An 18650-nucleotide genomic window follows, 5' to 3' on the forward strand; every position below is an offset into this window, starting at 1 on the left:
CCACTACTAGAGTTTTTGATCTGCTGGCTGTCAAGTCTGAGGGATACTGGAACCTATCTTGGGTGGAACTTGTAGGATGCCACGTTGCTGCAGTTCACTGAGCCAGAAATGAGTTCACTCCCAGCTCAGCGTATGCTCAGTCCTTTCCCTGGCCTTTGCCTCCTTAGACAAAATGGCACCCAACTCGGCTCTAGGGGGCTGACTGGGCTGTGAAATTCATCCTGTTTCCACACCACCCATTTGGGACCTGCTGCTCTGTCTCTGCTCCTGGTCAAATCAAGCAGAGCAGCAGGATGGGCAGTTCTTTGTCTGGGTTCACCTCTGGAGTTCCCCTCCCACCTTGTTGCTGAGAAGTTTCGGCTGCTGCTGCAATTCAGTCTGCCACTTGCTGAATGCCACTGGGGTATCAATTACTGAAATGCCAAACTGTCCGCTGCTTGCTGTGGTTGTCAGTCTCCAGGTGCCCCTCTGCTGTTGCTCTGTCCTCTCCTATTTCCTGGAATGTGCCCTCCCTGCTTCACACTGGCTAATGTTTCTCCATCTGTTTAAATGTGTCCTTCCCCTATTCCACCATCCTGATTCTCCCTACTGTAATCATTTGTGAAAAAACAGTTGGGGGAAAGCGGGCAGAGGGAAATCACTACACCAATGAAACCAAATCATGAAAAATTAAATTACTTTTCCTTTTAAAAAAGGTCTTGGGCCCGGCGGCGTGGCCTAGCAGCTAAAGTCCTCGCCTTGAACGCCCCGGGATTCCATATGGGTGCCGGTTCTAATCCTGGCAGCTCCACTTCCCATCCAGCTCCCTGCTTGTGGCCTGGGAAAGCAGTCGAGGACAGCCCAATGCATTGGGACCCTGCACCCGTGTGGGAGACCCGGAAGAAGTTCTAGGTTCCCAGCATCGGATCGGCGCAGCACCGGCCCGTTGCGGCTCACTTGGGGAGTGAATCATTGGACGGAAGATCTTCCTCTCTGTCTCTCCTCCTCTCTGTATATCTGACTTTGTAATAAACTGAATAAACCTTTAAAAAAAAAAAAAAAGGTCTTGACTAGATAAATACAGGAGATAGAGTTCCTTAGAGTCCTGAAAGCCAGGAAGCTGGATGGCAGTGAATAAACAGGAGGGCATCCAGGATTAAACTCAGGAATATTCCAATATGAACAGAATGTGACGGCTCAATTGGCTGATTCTCCCCCTACAAGCGTCAGGATCACATATGGGTGCCGGTTCATGTCCCAGCTGCTCCATTTCCCATCCGGCTCCCTGCTGTGGCCTGGGAAAGCAGTCAAGGAAACTCAAAGCCAGATACTCAGAGGAAGCTCCTGGCTCCTGGCTTCGGATCAGCTCAGCTCCAGCCATTGCAGTCACTTAGGGAGTGAATCATCGGGTGCAAGATCCTCCTCTGTCTCTCCTCCTCTCTGGATACCTGACTTTGCAATAAAAAATAAAATAAATTTTGTTTTTTAAGAAGTCATTAACCAAGTCAAATGCTGCTTTAGGTAAAGTGAAATAAAGACTCAGCATAAACTTAAATTTTGCAAGGTAGATGTTTTGCAAGGCAAGAGCAGGTGTGAAATTATGCAACTTAAAAACTTGGTAACCAGCTTTATCTTACTTTACAGTTACACAAGATATTTTGTAAAACACTTCGTGTGTAGCACACAGCATTCACTCAGTCAATGGTTAACTCTTCTTAACAACAACAAAACCCTACATCTACGTGAAATGCTTGTTTAAAGTTACAACTTCTACAACTGAAAAAGTGAGTTATGTTGAACTTTTAAAATTCATTTTAACTTGTCCAAAGCTAGACTGTTACATAACTTTATTTTTATTTTTTTACATTTAAAATCTTACTTGTTTTTATTATTTAAATGATAGAGTTCATTCTTCAAGTGCCTGCAGCAGCTGCAGTTATAGCAGGTCAAAACCAGGATCCTAGAAATCACCCTGGGTCCTTGCCATGCTTAGCCACTCTAACACACTGCAGGGAGCTCACGGCAGCGCCCCTCACATCACAGCTGCCTCCTCAACAGTCCTGTCTGACAGCAACGCAACCAGCAGAATTTAACTGTTTATCCCAGCCAAAACCTGACTCAAACCCTATCTTTTTGAAATCCTTCCTTTGTCCCTCGAGTTGCAAATCTTTTTTTTTTTTTTCTTTTAATTGGAAAGATATATGGAGAGGAGAGACGGAGAGGAAGATCTTCTGTCCAAAGATTCACTCTTGGGGACTTTAAAACAAACAAACAAACAAATAGGTAGAAAAAAACAATCAGATCTATTTATTTATTTATTTTATCTATTTATTTATTTATCTATTTATTTATTTTTATTGGAGAGCCAGATATACAGGGAGGAGAGATAGAAAATATCTTCTGCCCACTGGCTCACTCCCCAAGTGGCCGTAACAGCCAGAGGTGAGCTGCTCCGAAGCCAGGAGCCAGGAGCTTCACCTGGGTTTCCCACACCCGTTAGGGGCCCAAGGCTTTCAGCCATCCTCCACTGCTTTCCCAGGCCACAAGTAGGGAGCTGGAAGGGAAGTGGAGCAGCTGGGATACATACTGAACCCATAAAGGATCCTGGCGCGTGTTCAAGGGGAGGACTTTAGCCACTAGGCTACCGCACTGGGCCAAGTTGAATACCTTTTTTAATCATAAATGTATCTCACAAGAACCTGGCCCATCTTTCTGAAATGTAACAATCAGGAAAGTCAAGGTCTCTATCTCCCAAACCCTGTGGAATTGTAGGAGCCTAACTTTGGCAAGAACCAATCAATAAGCAGCAAACATACTGACCAGGCTCCCACTTTAGGATCTTTGTACATTTCCTTGAGCACACACCTCAGAAATTTAAAAAAAAAAAAAAAAAAAAACCCAACTTCTGTATCAAGAGAGTTGTGTTCACGTTACATTGATCTCTCTCTATTGTACAGACTGCAGGAGTCTGAATAAAATGCCTATTGCTACTGTTTACAAATTCCCAACTCTGTTTCTCTGCTAGAGTATGCCAACAGGGGGACACAAATCATAGACTGAAAGTAGCACAAACTCACAAATCCTCAGCAGCGCCTAGCACAGCAGCTAAGGTGTGAGATGGGCAACCTGGCTCTGCATCAGTTCAGCTCCAGCAGTTGCAGCCATTTGAAGCGTGAACCAGTGAATGCAAGATCTCCCTCTCTGTCTCTCCTCCTCTCTGTAAATCTCACTTTACGATAATAATAAATAAATTTTTAAAAAACCTAAATGGGGCCCAGCGGCGTGGCCTAGCAGCTAAAGTCCTCGCCTTGAACGCCCCGGGATCCCATATGGGCGCTGGTTCTAATCCCGGCAGCTCCACTTCCCATCCAGCTCCCTGCTTGTGGCCTGGGAAAGCAGTCGAGGACAGTCCAAAGCCTCGGGACCCTGCACCTGCGTGGGAGACCCGGAAGAGGTTCCAGGTTCCTGGCTTCGGATTGGCGCGCACCGGCCCGTTGCGGCTCACTTGGGGAGTGAAACATCGGATGGAAGATCTTCCTCTCTGTCTCTCCTCCTCTGTGTATATCCGGCTTTCCAATAATAATAAAATCTTTAAAAAAAAAAAAACCTAAATGTTCATGACCTTTATTAGCATCCATGAAACTGAAGACTCAGTCAATGACTTCTTTAGCACCCATTACAAAGACCTATATTAAAATGTCTTAAATGCTCTGTTATGTGACAATGCCAGCATGAAATTCTGTCATGTCCAGCCACCATGGAGCCATGAAGCTATGAAATGGGAGAGCTGATGCCTCCTGTCTGAGATAAGCACTGTCTCAAGGACTTCACAGAGGCCCTACACAGATTTGTTCTCATACTATACACACCCCAAGCTTTGCATTCCTGGCACAAGCACACAGTTCTGTAAACAGTCTATCTTCAACAACTCACACGGGCTCTCTGTACAGAAAGAACACTTGCCAAAACACCTGTGTCAAAGAATGGATGCTAACTCCTGCCTTCGAGCCCAAGCCAGCTTATATGCAAGCAGCTTATACAAACTGCCTCCTTTGTGCCTTCAAAAGCTTCACCTTGCCTCATCCTCCATAAGCAGCCAGCCCATAGCTTGTTATGGCATCCCATATTCGAAATACAATGCTCTGCCATTCCCTGATAAATGCCATTTGAGGACCTGTGTTTTATCCACATGGACAGTCTCAATACACATATAAACCTTGGTACCTGACACTGTTCTGTTCTGACAAGCCTGACTTAAGGGGCTGGTGCTGTGGCACAGTGGGCAAAGACATCACCTGTGATGCCAGCATTCCACATGGACACCAACTGCTTGAGTCCCGACTGCTCCATCTCCTATCCAGCTCCCTGCTAAAGGCCTGGGAAAACAGAAAAAACAGTGCAAGTTCTCTGAGCCCTGCACTACTGCCAGAGACTCAGATGAAGCTCCGGGCTGTGGCTTGGGCCAGCACAGGCAGTGGTGGCCATTTGCAGAGTGAACCAAGTCGTTGAAAGATTCCAATTCATTCCCACCCCCTTTGCATCCCCATGTTTCCTTCTCTCGCTCCCTCTTCTTCCACTTAGGTAGAAGCAAGGGGTTTAGGACAGGTGTTTAGTACCTGGGTTTTGAGTCCCGGCTCCAACTCCATTTCCCACTTCCTGCTAATATGCGACCTGTAAGGAAGCACATGATGGCTCGAGTGTTTGAGTTCCTGTCAGCTACACAGGAGCTCTGGAATGAGTGTTGGGTTCCCTGCTTGAGTCTGACCCAGTCCTGGATATTGCAGGCATTTGGAGAATGAACCAATGAATAGATAACTATGACTCACAAATATTAAGAGAGACAGAGAGAAAGGAAGAGAAACTTTCAACATACTCACAAAGAAGAAATATATGGGGAAAAAAGGGGAAAAAAGGTCAATGTGACAAAAGCAAAAAAAAAAATCTACTAGTTTTCTGTTGGCTGGGGGGGAGTTGTAAGGACAGAAACAAGGAAGACAAAGAGGAGAGACAAGCTGCTACCCTCTTCGGGGTGGGGAAACACCCTCCAGCACTCTCTCGTGTTCCCCATGTCTTCCGAGCAGGGCACTGACTGCTCTGCTCAGACCTATCTTTGCAAGGATAACTGTATAATGAACAAGCCTTGGGAAAAAAAGACCTCCCTCCGGAGCAAGGGGCAGATCTGTTCACCAAACAGGCTAGGACAGACAAAGTTCTGACAAGCCTGCCAGCAGCTCTCCTGAAGAGGATGAAGGTTTCCTGGGGCCAGTATTGCGACACAGAAGGCTAAGCCAGGGCCTGCTGCTCCACCTCTAATGCAGCTGGCAGAGCTACAGAGGACGGCACACGTACCAGGCAGGTCCCCGACCACCAATGTTGGGGACCCAGATGCAGTCCCAAGTTCCAGGCCATGACCTGGCACAACCTCAGCAGTTGTGTCCATCTGCAGAGTAAACAAGTAGATGGAAGATCTATCCCTCTTTCCCTGAAACTCTGCCTTTCAAATAAACAAATAAAACTTTAAAAAAGGTTATTGAGTTTGGCGTCCCTTGCAAAGCTGGACACCCGCTGCAGGTGAGCTGAGTCACTGTACATCACCTCACCCTAAGAGGGCAAGTGAAACTCCGGGCAAATAAAGTTCCTGCTGCCTGCAGTGCCACGAGTGACAAAGTCCTGCTCTGCACCCAAGTCCTCAGGCCTTCTGCCAGCACCCACGATCAGTATGCAGCTGGCTTGTCGGCAGGGTAAAATCTCAGACATTTTCTTTATAACTTGTCACTTCTCTGTTCTCAGCCTCACTTATATTCTACAAGCTCTAAATGATAAATCACAGAAAAATCTAAAAATTACAACAAGAAACTATGAAGAACAAACAAGTTTGCCTACCAACACAAACTTAAAACTACCCTCTAAGAAGAGGGAAACAGAAGACCAGGATTTAGGCGAGGTAATTTTCTACTGAACTTGGATTTGTACACGATCATCTCGCCTGAGTAAAGTGACATCAGGGCAGCTGGCAAAGACAGATGGAAATGCACAGGAGAGATGAAGAAAAATGCACAGGAACCGGTGAGTTGACTACGTGGCTGATCCTCCACCTCCAAGCGCCAACATCCCAGTTCCAGTCCTGGCTGTTCCACTTCCCATCCTGCTCCATGCTTATGGCCTAGGAAAGCAGTGGAGAATGGCTCAAGCCCCTAGGACTTGGAAAAAAAAAAAACATGTTGGAAGCAAACTAAAGCGCTTGCCATATAGAATAGAAAAAATTGAATGTATGAAAACAACATAAAAGAAACAGCAAAACAGTTAATCACAAAAACAACATAAAAGCTGAAAAGGGCCCTGCGTAGTAGCCTAGTGGGTAAAGACCTCGCCTTGCACACACCAGCATCCCATATGGATGCTGGTTCTAATTCCTGCAGCCTTGCTTCCTATCCAGCTCCCTGCTTGTGGCCTGCAAAGGCAGTCGAGGGCAGCCCAAAGCCTTGGGACCCTGCACCCACGTGGGAGTCCCGGAAAAGGCTACTACTGGCTTCTGGCTTCAGCTCAGCTCCAGCCACTGCACTTAGGAGATGAATCATCAGATGGAAGATCTTTGTCTCTCCTCCTCTGTATATATGACTTTGCAGTAAAAATAAACAAATTAAACCAAATGGAGATGACAATTCTTTCAAAAGCCACACATCAAAAGAAATTCTAGGGCCCAGTGCGGTGGCCTAGTGGCTAAAGTCCTCGCCTTCAACACACCAGGATCTCATACGGGCGCCGGTTCTAATCCCGGCAGCTCCACTTCCCATCCAGCTCCCTGCTTGTGGCCTGGGAAGGAAGTCGAGGACGGCCCAAAGCCTTGGGAACCTGCACCCACATGGGAGACCTGGATGAGGCTCCTGGCTTCGGATTGGCTCAGCTCCAGCCGTTGTGTTCACTTGGGGAGTGAACCATCGGATGGAAAATCTTTGTGACTCTCCTCCTCTCTGTGTATCTGACTTTGCAATTAAAAAAATTTATTGAAGATGATAACTTATGTTTGATAAGCAATTTTGGGGTTCTTTGATATTTTTTTCCCGTGAGGTAATTAATAGCTGTGAAATCGTGCCTGAAGTTCATCAGTACCTCTCGCTCTCATATGTACAGGCGCCTCTCAGGACATTGCTCTGTGTCGGGCCTAGGTCTGACTTACTGGTCCTACTTTGGACTTTCTCTCTCTCTGTCTCTCTCTTTTAAATGTTTAGTTACTTTTATTACAAAGTCAGATATACAGAGAAGAGGAGAGACAGAGAAGAAGATCCTCCAGCCGATGATTCACTTCCCAAGTGACCACAGTGAGTGGTGCTGTGCTGATCCGAAGCCAGGAGCCAGGAACTTCCTTGGGTCTCCCATGTGGGTGCAGGGTCCCAAGGCCTTGGGCCGTCCTCGACTGCTTTCCCAGGCCACAAGCAGGGAGCTGGCTGGAAAGCAGGGCTGCAGGGATTAGAACCAGCGTCCATATGGGATCCTGGTGCATGCAAGGCGAGGATTTTAGCCACTAGGCTACCGCACAGGGCCCATATTTAGCAAAATTTTAAAATTACTTCTCAAGTAAAACAAGTATTCCAAATCACTTTATTCTTTATGAAAGTATATTGAGTGTTAAAGAGTTGATAAACAAGCTCAGTATTTTTAATAAATCCAACCAAATCAGGGTACTAACAAAAAGGGCAGAAGGTTGGTCAAGGTCCCTCTGAACCATGGTGTACGATCCAATGAACAATTTTTGCCTAACACACACTTGTGGGTATTCACACCTCATTTAGAAAACTCCACACACATAGAGGACCTTGTGGATTTCTAACAGCCAGGTATTCTTAGTGACCTTGCCAACTTCATCAACATACTGGAACATTATTTTGCTATTATTGTACTTCAGCTGGAACCTTCACTCCATAACACGGGGAAATTTATCTCATATCACACAATGACAAGATATATTAAAGAGTGTAAGAGTTCTTTAAATATTTTAAATTGTTTTGTATCTGATCAAGACTTTTTTAAAGATTTTTTTTATTTGGAAAGTTAGAATTATAGAAAGAAGGAGAGAGAGAAGGATCTTCGATCCACTGGTTAATTCCCCAGGTGGCCGCAACAGCCGGAGCTGAGCTCACCTGAAGCCAGCAGCATCTTGGGTCTCCCATGTGGGTGCAGGCTCCCAAGGCTTTGGGCCATCCTCTGCTTCTCTCCGAGGCCACAGCCAGGGAGCTGGATGGGAAGTGGGGCTGCCAGAACACAAATCAGCGTGTATATGGGATTCCGGCACATGCAAGGCGAGGAGTTTAGCCACCAGACTACTGTGCCAGGCCCGAATTCAGATTTTTAATAACTTCATTTAAAAATGGTAATAAAAGTTTAGAACTTCATTTTTTTTTAAAGCACAACAAACTGCAAACACCTGTTAATCAAGGTCTTTAAAAAAGACGAAAGATTTACACAATCTGAAGAGAAACCAGAGTATAATCAAGGTGGCAAAAAAAAAAAGTGTTTGGGGCTGCTGCAATGGCATAGCGGGCTAAACCTCCACCAGCAGGGCATGCATCTCATGTGGATGCAGGTTCAAGTCCTGGCTGCTCCATTTCTGACCGTGCTTCCTGTTAACACCCTGGGAAAGCAGCAGAGGATGGCTCAAGAGCTTGGGTCCCTGCACCCACGTGGGAGCACAGCAGCAGCCCTGGCTCCTGGCTTCAGCCCAGCGCAGCCTAACTCTGGCTATGGCAGCCACGTGGGGAGTGATTAAATGGATGAATATTTTTCTCTCTCCTCTCTTACTGTGACTCTTTCAGTTACAATAAACGAAATCTTAAAATAAATAAAAAAATCTTCAAACACAGGAAAGAAAGATGAGTGCTTTTGGTCTATCTGTTCAGCCATATTATTTAACTATGAGGTATTCGCAAATAGTTTCACAGATCATGTCCAAAGTATCACAGTGTTATAGACAGCTTTATTGTAAGATGTATCGATCCTGGGCCTGGCAGCATGGCCTAGCAGCTAAAGTCCTCGCCTTGAACGCCCCGGGATCCCATATGGGCGCCGGTTCTAATCCCGGCAGCTCCACTTCCCATCCAGCTCCCTGCTTGTGGCCTGGGAAAGCAGTCGAGGACGGCCCAATGCATTGGGACCCTGCACCCGCGTGGGAGACCCGGAAGAGGTTCCTGGTTCCCGGCTTCGGATCAGCGCGCACCGGCCATTGCGGCTCACTTGGGGAGTGAATCATTGGACGGAAGATCTTCCTCTCTGTCTCTCCTCCTCTCTGTATATCTGACTTTGTAATAAAATAAATAAATCTTAAAAAAAAAAAAAGATGTATCGCTCCTAAAAGTCTACCACAGCTGAAATTTTACTACAGCATACACTTTGTGAATCACATCTACCCCAACAACTTACTGAAATTACAGTCTGTGAATTTTTGTTTTTTGAACATTTTAGAAAGTATTTTGCTTAAAAGAATTAGAGAGAGAGCCCGGCACATGGTTTAGTGGCTAAATCCTTGCCTTGTACACACCGGAATCCCATATTGGTGCTGGTTCATGTCCTGACTATTCCACTTGCCATCCAGCTCCCTGCTTGTGGCCTGGGAGAGCTGTCGAGGATGGGCCAAAGCCTTGTGACCCTGTACCCGCGTGGGAGACCCGGAAGAGGCTCCTGACCTCAGAGCAGCTCAGCTCCGGACATTGCACCCACATACGGAGTGAATCAGTGAATGGGAGATCTTTCTCTCTGTTTTCATCTATAAATCTTCCGATGCAATAAAAACAGGAAAAGACAGACAGATGAAGAAAGGGGCCCAGCACGGTGGCCTAGTGGCCTAAAGTCCTTGCCTTAAACACGCCAGGATCCCATATGGGAGTCGGTTCTAATCCCGGCAGCTCCACTTCCCATCCAGCTCCCTGCTTGTGGCCTGGGAAAACAGTCGAGGACGGCCCAAAGCCTTGGGACCCTGCACCTGCATGAGAGACCTGGATGAAGCTCCTGGCTCCTGGCTTCAGATTGGCTCAGCTCCAGCCATTGTGTTCACTTGGGGAGTGAATCATCGGATGGAAGATCTTTGTGGCTCTCCTCTTCTGTGTATATCTGACTTTGCAATAAAAATAAATCTTCAGGCCCAGCGCCGTGGCCTAGCGGCTAAAGTCCTCGCCTTGAACGCCCCGGGATCCCATATGGGTGCTGGTTCTAATCCCAGCAGCTCCACTTCCCATCCAGCTCCCTACTTGTAGCCTGGGAAAGCAGTCGAGGACGGCCCAATGCTTTGGGACACTGCACCTGTGTGGGAGACCCCGAAGGAAGTTCCTGGTTCCTGGCTTCGGACAGACGCAGCACGGGCCGTTACGCTCACTTGGGGGGTGTGAATCATCGGACGGAAGATCTTCCTGTCTCTCCTCCTCTCTGTATATCTGATTTTGTAATAAAAATAAATAAATCTTAAAAATAAAACAAAATAAATAAATCTTTTAAAAAAAGATGAAGAAAGAAAGAGGAAGGTAGGCAGAGAGGAAGAGAGACAGACACGGAGGGAATGAAGCAGTGGGGAGGGAGGGAGGGAGGAAGCGAGCGAGAGAGGGAGCCTCCGTCCTGAGCGGCACGAGTCTGAAGCCAGGAGCTTCTTCCAGGTCTCCCACAGGGGTGCGGGGCCCCAAGCACGGGACAATGTTTCCCTGCTTTCCCAGGGCATTTGCAGGGAGCTGGATCCAGAAGTGGTGCAGCTGGGACTCAGACCAGCATCGACAGGAAACGCCGGCATCACAGGCAGAGGATTAGTCTGGGCACCCAGAGCCTGCCCTGTGATACATTCTTCCATACCTGCCCAGCAAAGAGCCTTTCAACAAAGTATCTTTATCACACTGTATACAATACAAATGGATGGTAAAAAAAAAAAGAAAGAAAAAAGATGCCTTTATAAATATTAATCTGCTTTGAAAATTAAAACTGAGGGGTCGGCACTGCAGTACAGGAACCTAACCCGCTGCTCAGGATGTCTGTTTCTCAAGCTGGAGTGCTGCTTCAAGCACCAGCTACTGTTTTCAGTGCAGCCTCCTGGCTGTGTACTAGGAAACAGCAGCCGGCCCGAGTACATGGGTCCCTGTTCACCCAGATGAGACACCCAGCAGCAGTTCCAGGTTCCCACTTCGGCTTGGCCCAGCCCCAGCTGTTGCAGGCATTTGGGGAGTGCATCAGCAAAGAGAAGCACTTTCATTCACAAAATAAACCTTAACAAACCTTAAGTCTTCAGACCTATAATCACAGAGAATATATTTCCTGATTATGACTAACTCAAACCAGAAATGAGTAACAGAAAAGACAAAAGAAATGTCTTCAAATACACAGAAACTAAATATACTCCTAATGCAACAAACTCCCAAGCTATCAAAGAGGTCTCAAAAGAAATTTAGAATCTGCACAGAAGTAAGGTAAAACGAAAATATAACACACCAAAATGTGTGGGAAGAATTTCCAGCTGAAAAACTTAAAACATGAAATATTTTCATTAACGAAGAGGACTCAAATCAATAATTTGCTTTCCTATATCAAGAAACCAGAGAGGTGGGGCAGAGGGGAACAAAACATTAAAACTAGCACAAAGAGGAGAGTAACAAGGAGCAGAAATACACTGAAAACAGGAAAACAATAAAAAACAATGAAATTACAGGCAGAAACCCCTTGGCTGGGTTCTACTGTCCAAAACGTTCTGTGCTGTGCTGCATGGACAGCTTTATCTGCACTTTTCTTCTGCACTTAAACAACGGAAAACCATCCTGTAGGGAAGGTGGATCCTACAGGAGAAAGGCTGTTGAAAATGCTACAGCTACGGAGATTCAGCATGTCTGCTCAGCAGCTGGAATCGCTGAATCTCTTCAGGTAAATCAGTAATATCTTATGCAACAGAAATGGGACTGAAACTAAGAACAAAGACACAAAGAACAGGAGGAAGTGACCCAGATCTTCAGCAGAAAGAAGTGGAACAGCAAAGCAAAGACACCTGGTGTGCAGCTCCCACTGAAGAGCACAAGAGCCAGGGCTGAAGACAGACCAGGTAAGACTGTAGTACTGGTGAGCACGTGTGTGGGCTGGGTCTGGGAGCAGGGCAAGCTGGGCTAGGGGGCAACACCCACCCGTGAGAGCCGAGACTGGAAGTGGGCCTAACAAGGCTCGCTCAAAGCAGCCAAAGCAGCCAGCAGCACACACAAGATCTGGGGCTGGAGAGAGGAACTTTGGACACTCCCCTGCCAGGTTGCAGAGCATGGGCTGTGTGTGGACCAGACTAGGCAAAGCTGCATCATGTGTGCAAGCTGGGTCTAGGGTCAGGCCAGACTTGGCTAGATCCCAGGACCTGCTGATGCTCACATGACAGAATGGATGGGCTGGGGATGGCCATGGCATTGGTCAGTTTACCTGAGAGCCAGGTCTGGGGGTGGGCCAGGCTAAGCCAGGCTGCAGCACCATCAGGACAGCCAGAATGGTTGCAAGCCAGTCAGGCTAGACCACAGTACTCACAGGAGAGTACCAGGACTGGGAGCAGACCATGTTAGGCTGGACCACAGCAATGCCAGCTTACATGAGATCCAGAGCTGGGGAGTGGGCCTGGCAAGGGTACCCAGGTAACTCCCCTGCTATGCTGAGTTTCTGCTAGTGGGTTCAAGAGTCAGGGCTAGAGGCAGGCCAGGCTATGTCAAGTCAGGCTGCAGCAACCATCAGCATACATGTGGGCAGGGTATGGGAGCAGGCCAGGCAGGGCCAGTCCACAGTACACATTGGCACCAGCAAGAACCAGGAAGGGCCAAGTCAGGCCTTTGCTTACATGAGGACCAGAGCTGAGGCAAGGCCAACCTGGACTAGGCTGTTGTACCTTCCATCAAGAAATAGGACTGGGGGCAGGCCAAACTAACCCAGGCTGTAGCACCTGCTGGAGAATACAGAGATTGGCATCTGGTCATGACTGGAATATAGCACCCGTCAGCATGCCAACACCTGGGGCTGCGAGCAAGCCTGGTAGGGAAACTTCAAGGATTTCCCTGTCAGGCTGCTTCTTCCACTGGTGTGCAAGAGCTGGGAATGGGGTACGAGGACAACAGCTTAGCGGCTAAATCCTCGCCTTGCATGCACCAGGACCCCATATGGGAACTGGTTGCTATCCTGGCTGCTCCACTTCCCACCCAGCTCCCTACTTGTGGCCTGGGTCAGCATTAGAGGATGGCCCAAAGTCTTGGGCTCCTCAACCCACCTGGAGCATCAGCTCCTGGCTTCAGATCGGCTTATCTCCAGCCACTGCACCACCCGGGGAGTAAACCAGTGGACAGAAGGTCTTCATCTCTGTCTCTCCTCCTCTCTGTATATCTGACTTTGCAATAAAAATAAAATAAATCTTTAAAAAAAAAAAACAGAACTACCAAAACCACTCAAGTAACACCCTCAGAACATCGTTCTCCAGATCAGGGTCTCTCATTTACCATCAAGTGTCTGTTCCCCACCCCTGGGTGCTGTTGTAGTGTGACAGCAAGGAGCTGCTGCCTCACCTCCCTTACCCTGCGGACACAGGAGAAAAAAAGGAAAAAGAACTGAAACATTTGTCCCACTCATCTTCCTCCACACCTGACCCACCCCCACTAATCAGAGGTCCACATGGGCAAGCATCCCTCTCAAGTACAGACAGTATTTACAAATCTCAGAGTGATGAGGCAGAGACAGGGACACACAGCTATGGGCACCGAGTGGAAGCCCTCTAGCTCTTACAGGTATCCACTAGAGGAGACTGGGAGTTCTAAAGCCAGGATAGGCAAGCCCTTCTTTCCTAACCAGCAGATGTGAGGAGTCCACACCCTTCAGCAGCCCTGAGGTTAAAGGTCAGAACAGAGACCATCTAAGTCATTCACAATGGGCCAGTGGTCCTGAACTGCTAAGGCATGTGGACGGTCCTCCTTTGGTTCAAAGTTGGGCAGTCTCAATCCGATGTGCAGGAACAAAACATCACACTCTGAAACAGCCTCTCATTGGGTCCAAACACTCACGTGAAGGGAGGGAGTTGTGAAGACGGCTGTGCCAAGCACACCGGCTGCCTGCAGCCTTTCCTCCGGCAGAGAGCACGTATTACCTTTTAGATCTCCTGAGATGGTTGAAGAGAGCCACATTCCTCACATAAATGCCTTTCAGCCTTTTCCAGGGTAATTACCTGGCAGAACACAGGAACCTCTGCTACAGGTTCTTGGCCTGACTATGAAGATATTTAAAAAATGACTGAAACTGCCATAATTTCAGATCTGCCTCACTTCCCAGACATAACTGAACAAGGCTGCCTTCACTCCAACACCTGCTGTATGGAACACTTGACGGAAGTCAAGCTTCCTGCTGAAAGGCACTGTTCAACCTGCCAATGGTTAACATGGCTGAAGTAACAGAAGTGGAATTTCTGACATTTGATCCTATTGCTAAAATGGCAAAAACTGTGAAGGTGACGTGGCTGTCACTGCAGTGGTACTAAAGCTACCTTTTACTGGGTGATCGTGTAGGATGGTCTTCATCTGCTGGGAGGACCATGACGAAGACCGCCAAGGTGAGCCATGGCTTGATTTCAGAAAGTGCCACCAAGTTAGGAAGACAGACACTGCTGAGAAAAACAGAAACGAGCAGAAACATCGGCAAAATAGCTCAGGAGTGTGAACAGCCTGTCTACCACTCACACATCAACAACAGAAGAGAGGTGGTTGCGAATCTCTAGAAACAATCTGATGCTCTAGTTGATTCAACAGCAACTACCTGGGGGGGGGGGGAACCCATCAAATTTTCAGTTCAACTGGAATAAAGAAGACACTTACAGCACGTTTCCATGAACACAGCCTCCAGGGGGTCCTGAACAAGAAAGGCCAACTAACAATAACAAGAACTCATTGCCCCAAATTCTGCAGAAGGTAGTACAGAATGTGAGTATGTTAGTAAATATCTTAGATTGCTACATCTCCAACTCACAAATCTGCTTAAAACAAACCAACAAGAAACTACTGCATCTCTGAAATCAAACCCCTACAATGTCAAACTAAATCGCAGCCTCCTGTCCGGCCCCTCAGCCCGAGACGTCCCTGCCAGGCTTTTATCAAAAACAATGCACTGACTTCAGGGAGTGATCCAGCCGGCCTTACAAAGTTCTACTCACTGGACTTCAGGAGTATTAGTTTCTCCAACTGATAAGAACCCAAATGGCCACTGTTGTCCTGGAGCAGCCTGTGTAGGGGAAACCTAGGTCCCAGCAGAATGTAACTGCCACTCCATGGAACCCAGACCGACCGGAGTGCACCTGGCCAACATAAAGTCCCTGAAGAGCACAGCAGCCCAGACCAGTCAAAGGAGGGTCACGAGCTCCACTGACCAACCAGGCACTTGGACATGAGCTGATCAACCTATGGGAACCTCCACCCCAACCCGTCAGGAAGCCTGGGAATGAAGGAACTCCTTGCTCTGCAGTTTGCAATAAATACCTCCTTTCCTTCAGCAGCCTGCTGTCAGTGATCGGGTACCTAGGCGTCTGGTGAGCAGACCCGGCTTCGGGGTTCTACAGCAACACCCCTAAGCACTTTAGACTGATGACAATCTCCTTTTAATAGTTTTTCTTAATTAATGATTTTCTGTCAGCTCCCTGCCTGTTGGCCTGGGAAAGCAGTCGAGGACGGCCCAGAGCTTTGGATCCCTGCACCCAAATGGAAGACCTTGAAGAAGCTCTTGGCTCCTGGCTTCAGATCAGCTCAGCTCTGGCCACTTTGTAGTCAGTCAGAGTACTTGGAATATAGTTTGGAATAAAAATATAGCATCAACTCTGTGAAATACATACCTGTCAACTTACCTAAATTTTCTAACAAACATGCTTATATCACAATTCAGCAAAAATATTTCCCATATATTATACTAAATACAAAGCGCTCTTATAAAGATCATTTAAAATTGTTCCACTAATGAATCTTTTAGTCTGTTTCAGATTAGCTCAAAAGGTCAAATAATTTTTTCACATTTGAAGTGGCAACAAAATCAGTCTGAAAAAATTTACATAGTGCATCATACAAAATGAAATGTGCTCCTCTGTGTTTTGAGACGTACACACTGAAACAACTCTAAGCAGACCTTGTGTAAAAGAAAATAAAACAGAATCGTCTCGACCTAAAAAATGTAGTTAGTTTTCTTGCTTGAGTTTTTCTTTAAGTACTAGCAGGAATCTGACACATTCATCTGCCTGAGACCACATGTTCCCAGCTGGCGCAGTATCTCGGCTGCTCCCTGCCTTACCTGTTGAGAAATGTGAGCTCCCTGAACTGCTGAACCAGCTTGAGGGGCTGCCTCTGAAGCGTTACTCTTGTGGGAATCTTCCATAATCAACTGTAAGAGAAAAAAGCCAGTTCAACTAAAGACGCTCAGACTGGGCTGGGTCGCAGCACCCAATGGCTCCTGACGAGACGGGGCTGCAGAGAGCATCTATCCAGCAACTGCAACTACCAGTGTGTGCGTAAGCTGATGTGGTTCACGGCCTGAGCCAGACCCCATGCTGACAAGACAGACAAGTCAGATCTGGGATCACTTCAGAGGAGGTTTCTCTGGGCATCCCCGCAACTGAACCACTGGACTCAGAACTCCAACCGTGGGGAGAGTCGCAGGATGTGCGGTCTGATCGTGGAGCACATGGGTCAGAACTGGGCCTCCTCAACAACTTAGAGCAGCAGACAGCAGGCCCAGATGCACACGGAGAACATGGCAGCCCATTAGGGTCTGCAGAGGACACCTAGTACCTTACCGGAGGAAGAACAGAAAAACTGGCCAACTACCCCAGCCGATCACTGACAGCAAATGTCTGGGCAATGGAGACTCTAAGGTGGACTATGTCAGCCAATGGGCCTTGGAGGGATTTCCTCATCCTTGGAACAAGACGGACAACATTTCAGAATTATTGAAACCACTTGAGCAGAACCCTCGGAGCATGCTTCACATGAAGGACCCTGGGGTGACGGCAGGTGGCCACTTCCCATCCCCGCGTTCCAAGGTGGCTGGGAGGCTGGGTGCAATTGCCCCATATCCCTCCTACCCCAAACAAAGGAAGAAGACAAAGAAAATTGGGAAATCATGCTCTCACCCACTTTCCCCTAATCTTAACCCCTTTCCACCGTAATCAACTATGTAAACATCCTCAAAAATAAATTTATATAAAGCTAAAAAAATAAAGATTATTTCCTAAATAAATAAAACAAAAGTGCTCAGAATAGGAACAGAGCTGGCGGTCACACTGTAGACTCCTGGCATCTCATTTAAAAATCTGACCCATAAAAACATGTCTAGGGCCTGGTACAGTAGCCTAGTGGCTAAAGTCCTCACGTGGTACTCCCAGGATCCCATATGAGTGCCAGTTCTTTTTTTTTCTTTTTTTTAAAGATTTACTTATTTGTATTGCAAAGTCAAATATACAGAGAGAGGAGGAGAGAGACAGGAAGATCTTCCATCCAATGATTCACTCCCCAAGTGACTGCAATGGCCAGTGCTGCGCCAATCCGAAACCAGGAGCCAGGAGCCTCTTCCAGGCCTCCCACATGGGTCCAGGGTCCCAAGGCTTTGGGCCATCCTCGACTGCTTTCCCAGGCCACAAGCAGGGAGCTGGATGGGAAGCGGAGCTGCCAGGATTAGAACTGGTTCCCATATGGGATCCCCGAGTGTTTAAGGCGAGGACTTTAGCTGCTAGGCCACGGCGCTGGGCTCGGGAGCCAGTTCTAATCCCAGCTGTTCCACTGCTTTTCCAGCTCCCTGCTTGCGGCCTGGGAAGGCAGTAGAGGACAGTCCAAAGCCCTGGGACCCTGCACCTGCACAGGAGACCTGGTTCCTGGGTTTGAATAGGCTCAGCTCCAGCCATGCGGCCACTTAGGGAATGAACCAGCAGAGGGAAGATCTTTCTGTTTCTCCTTCTCTATGTGTATCTATCTTTTCAATTAAATAAATTCAGCTTTTTGTTTAAATGTAATAAATAGCACATACATAAATTAGTGCAATTCATTTAAAATATGATTCTACTCAACAGGTGTGACAATATTCCTAGACACAAACTTTTCCTTTCTGTAGTTTAGAGAACAGCTTTTAATCGTACAGTTTGTCATAGAGGGTTTACTGAGGAAAAGCTGAACAAACAAACAAAATCCTATCTATGAAGTTTTCCCGATACAAATGATCAAACACTGGATATGTAGACTGAGGGCAAGCTGCCATCCCACATGGATGCCAGTTCAAGTCCTGACTGCTCCCAGTTCTGATCCAGCTCCCCGCTCACATGCCTAGAAGACCAGCAAAAGCAGCCCAAGTACCCCCACCCCATGCAGGAGCTGAGAGAATCTGCCTCAGCCAGCCATTTGGGGAGGCCATTTGGGGAGAACACCAGCGGATACTAGATCTCCCTCTCCCTCTCTCTAATTCTTTCTGATATCTCTTTCTAACTCTGCTTTCCAAATAAACAAAATTTTTAAAACGTTCCACGATTCACATTTAGGAAACACAAACAAAAACCACAATATTGAATCCCCTCACATCCATTACAAGAGCTGATAAGGGACCCCCACCTGCAATGCTAGCAACCCACACAGTACCAGTTCAAATTCTGGCTGCTCCACTCCCAACCCAGCAAGCTGCTGGTGTGC

General features: G+C 47.3%; 1 protein-coding gene across 3 annotated transcripts in view; it reads right to left on the reverse strand.

Moving 5' to 3' along the window:
- ATF1 (activating transcription factor 1) overlaps positions 1-18650 on the reverse strand; it is a 52625-nt gene that overhangs the window by 26103 nt on the left and 7872 nt on the right. For 2 of the 3 annotated variants that reach the window (XM_058673477.1, XM_058673475.1), the window contains exon 2: positions 16270-16359. In XM_058673477.1, coding sequence (XP_058529460.1) covers positions 16270-16353 — 84 coding nt within the window. In that variant the 5' untranslated portion in view covers positions 16354-16359. Of the gene's footprint in view, positions 1-16269; positions 16360-18650 lie in introns of those variants that run through there. The other variant, XM_058673478.1, reaches the window with a different exon arrangement.

The sequence above is a fragment of the Ochotona princeps genome, chromosome 15 (assembly GCF_030435755.1).
Source record: "Ochotona princeps isolate mOchPri1 chromosome 15, mOchPri1.hap1, whole genome shotgun sequence".
NCBI lineage: Eukaryota > Metazoa > Chordata > Mammalia > Lagomorpha > Ochotonidae > Ochotona > Ochotona princeps.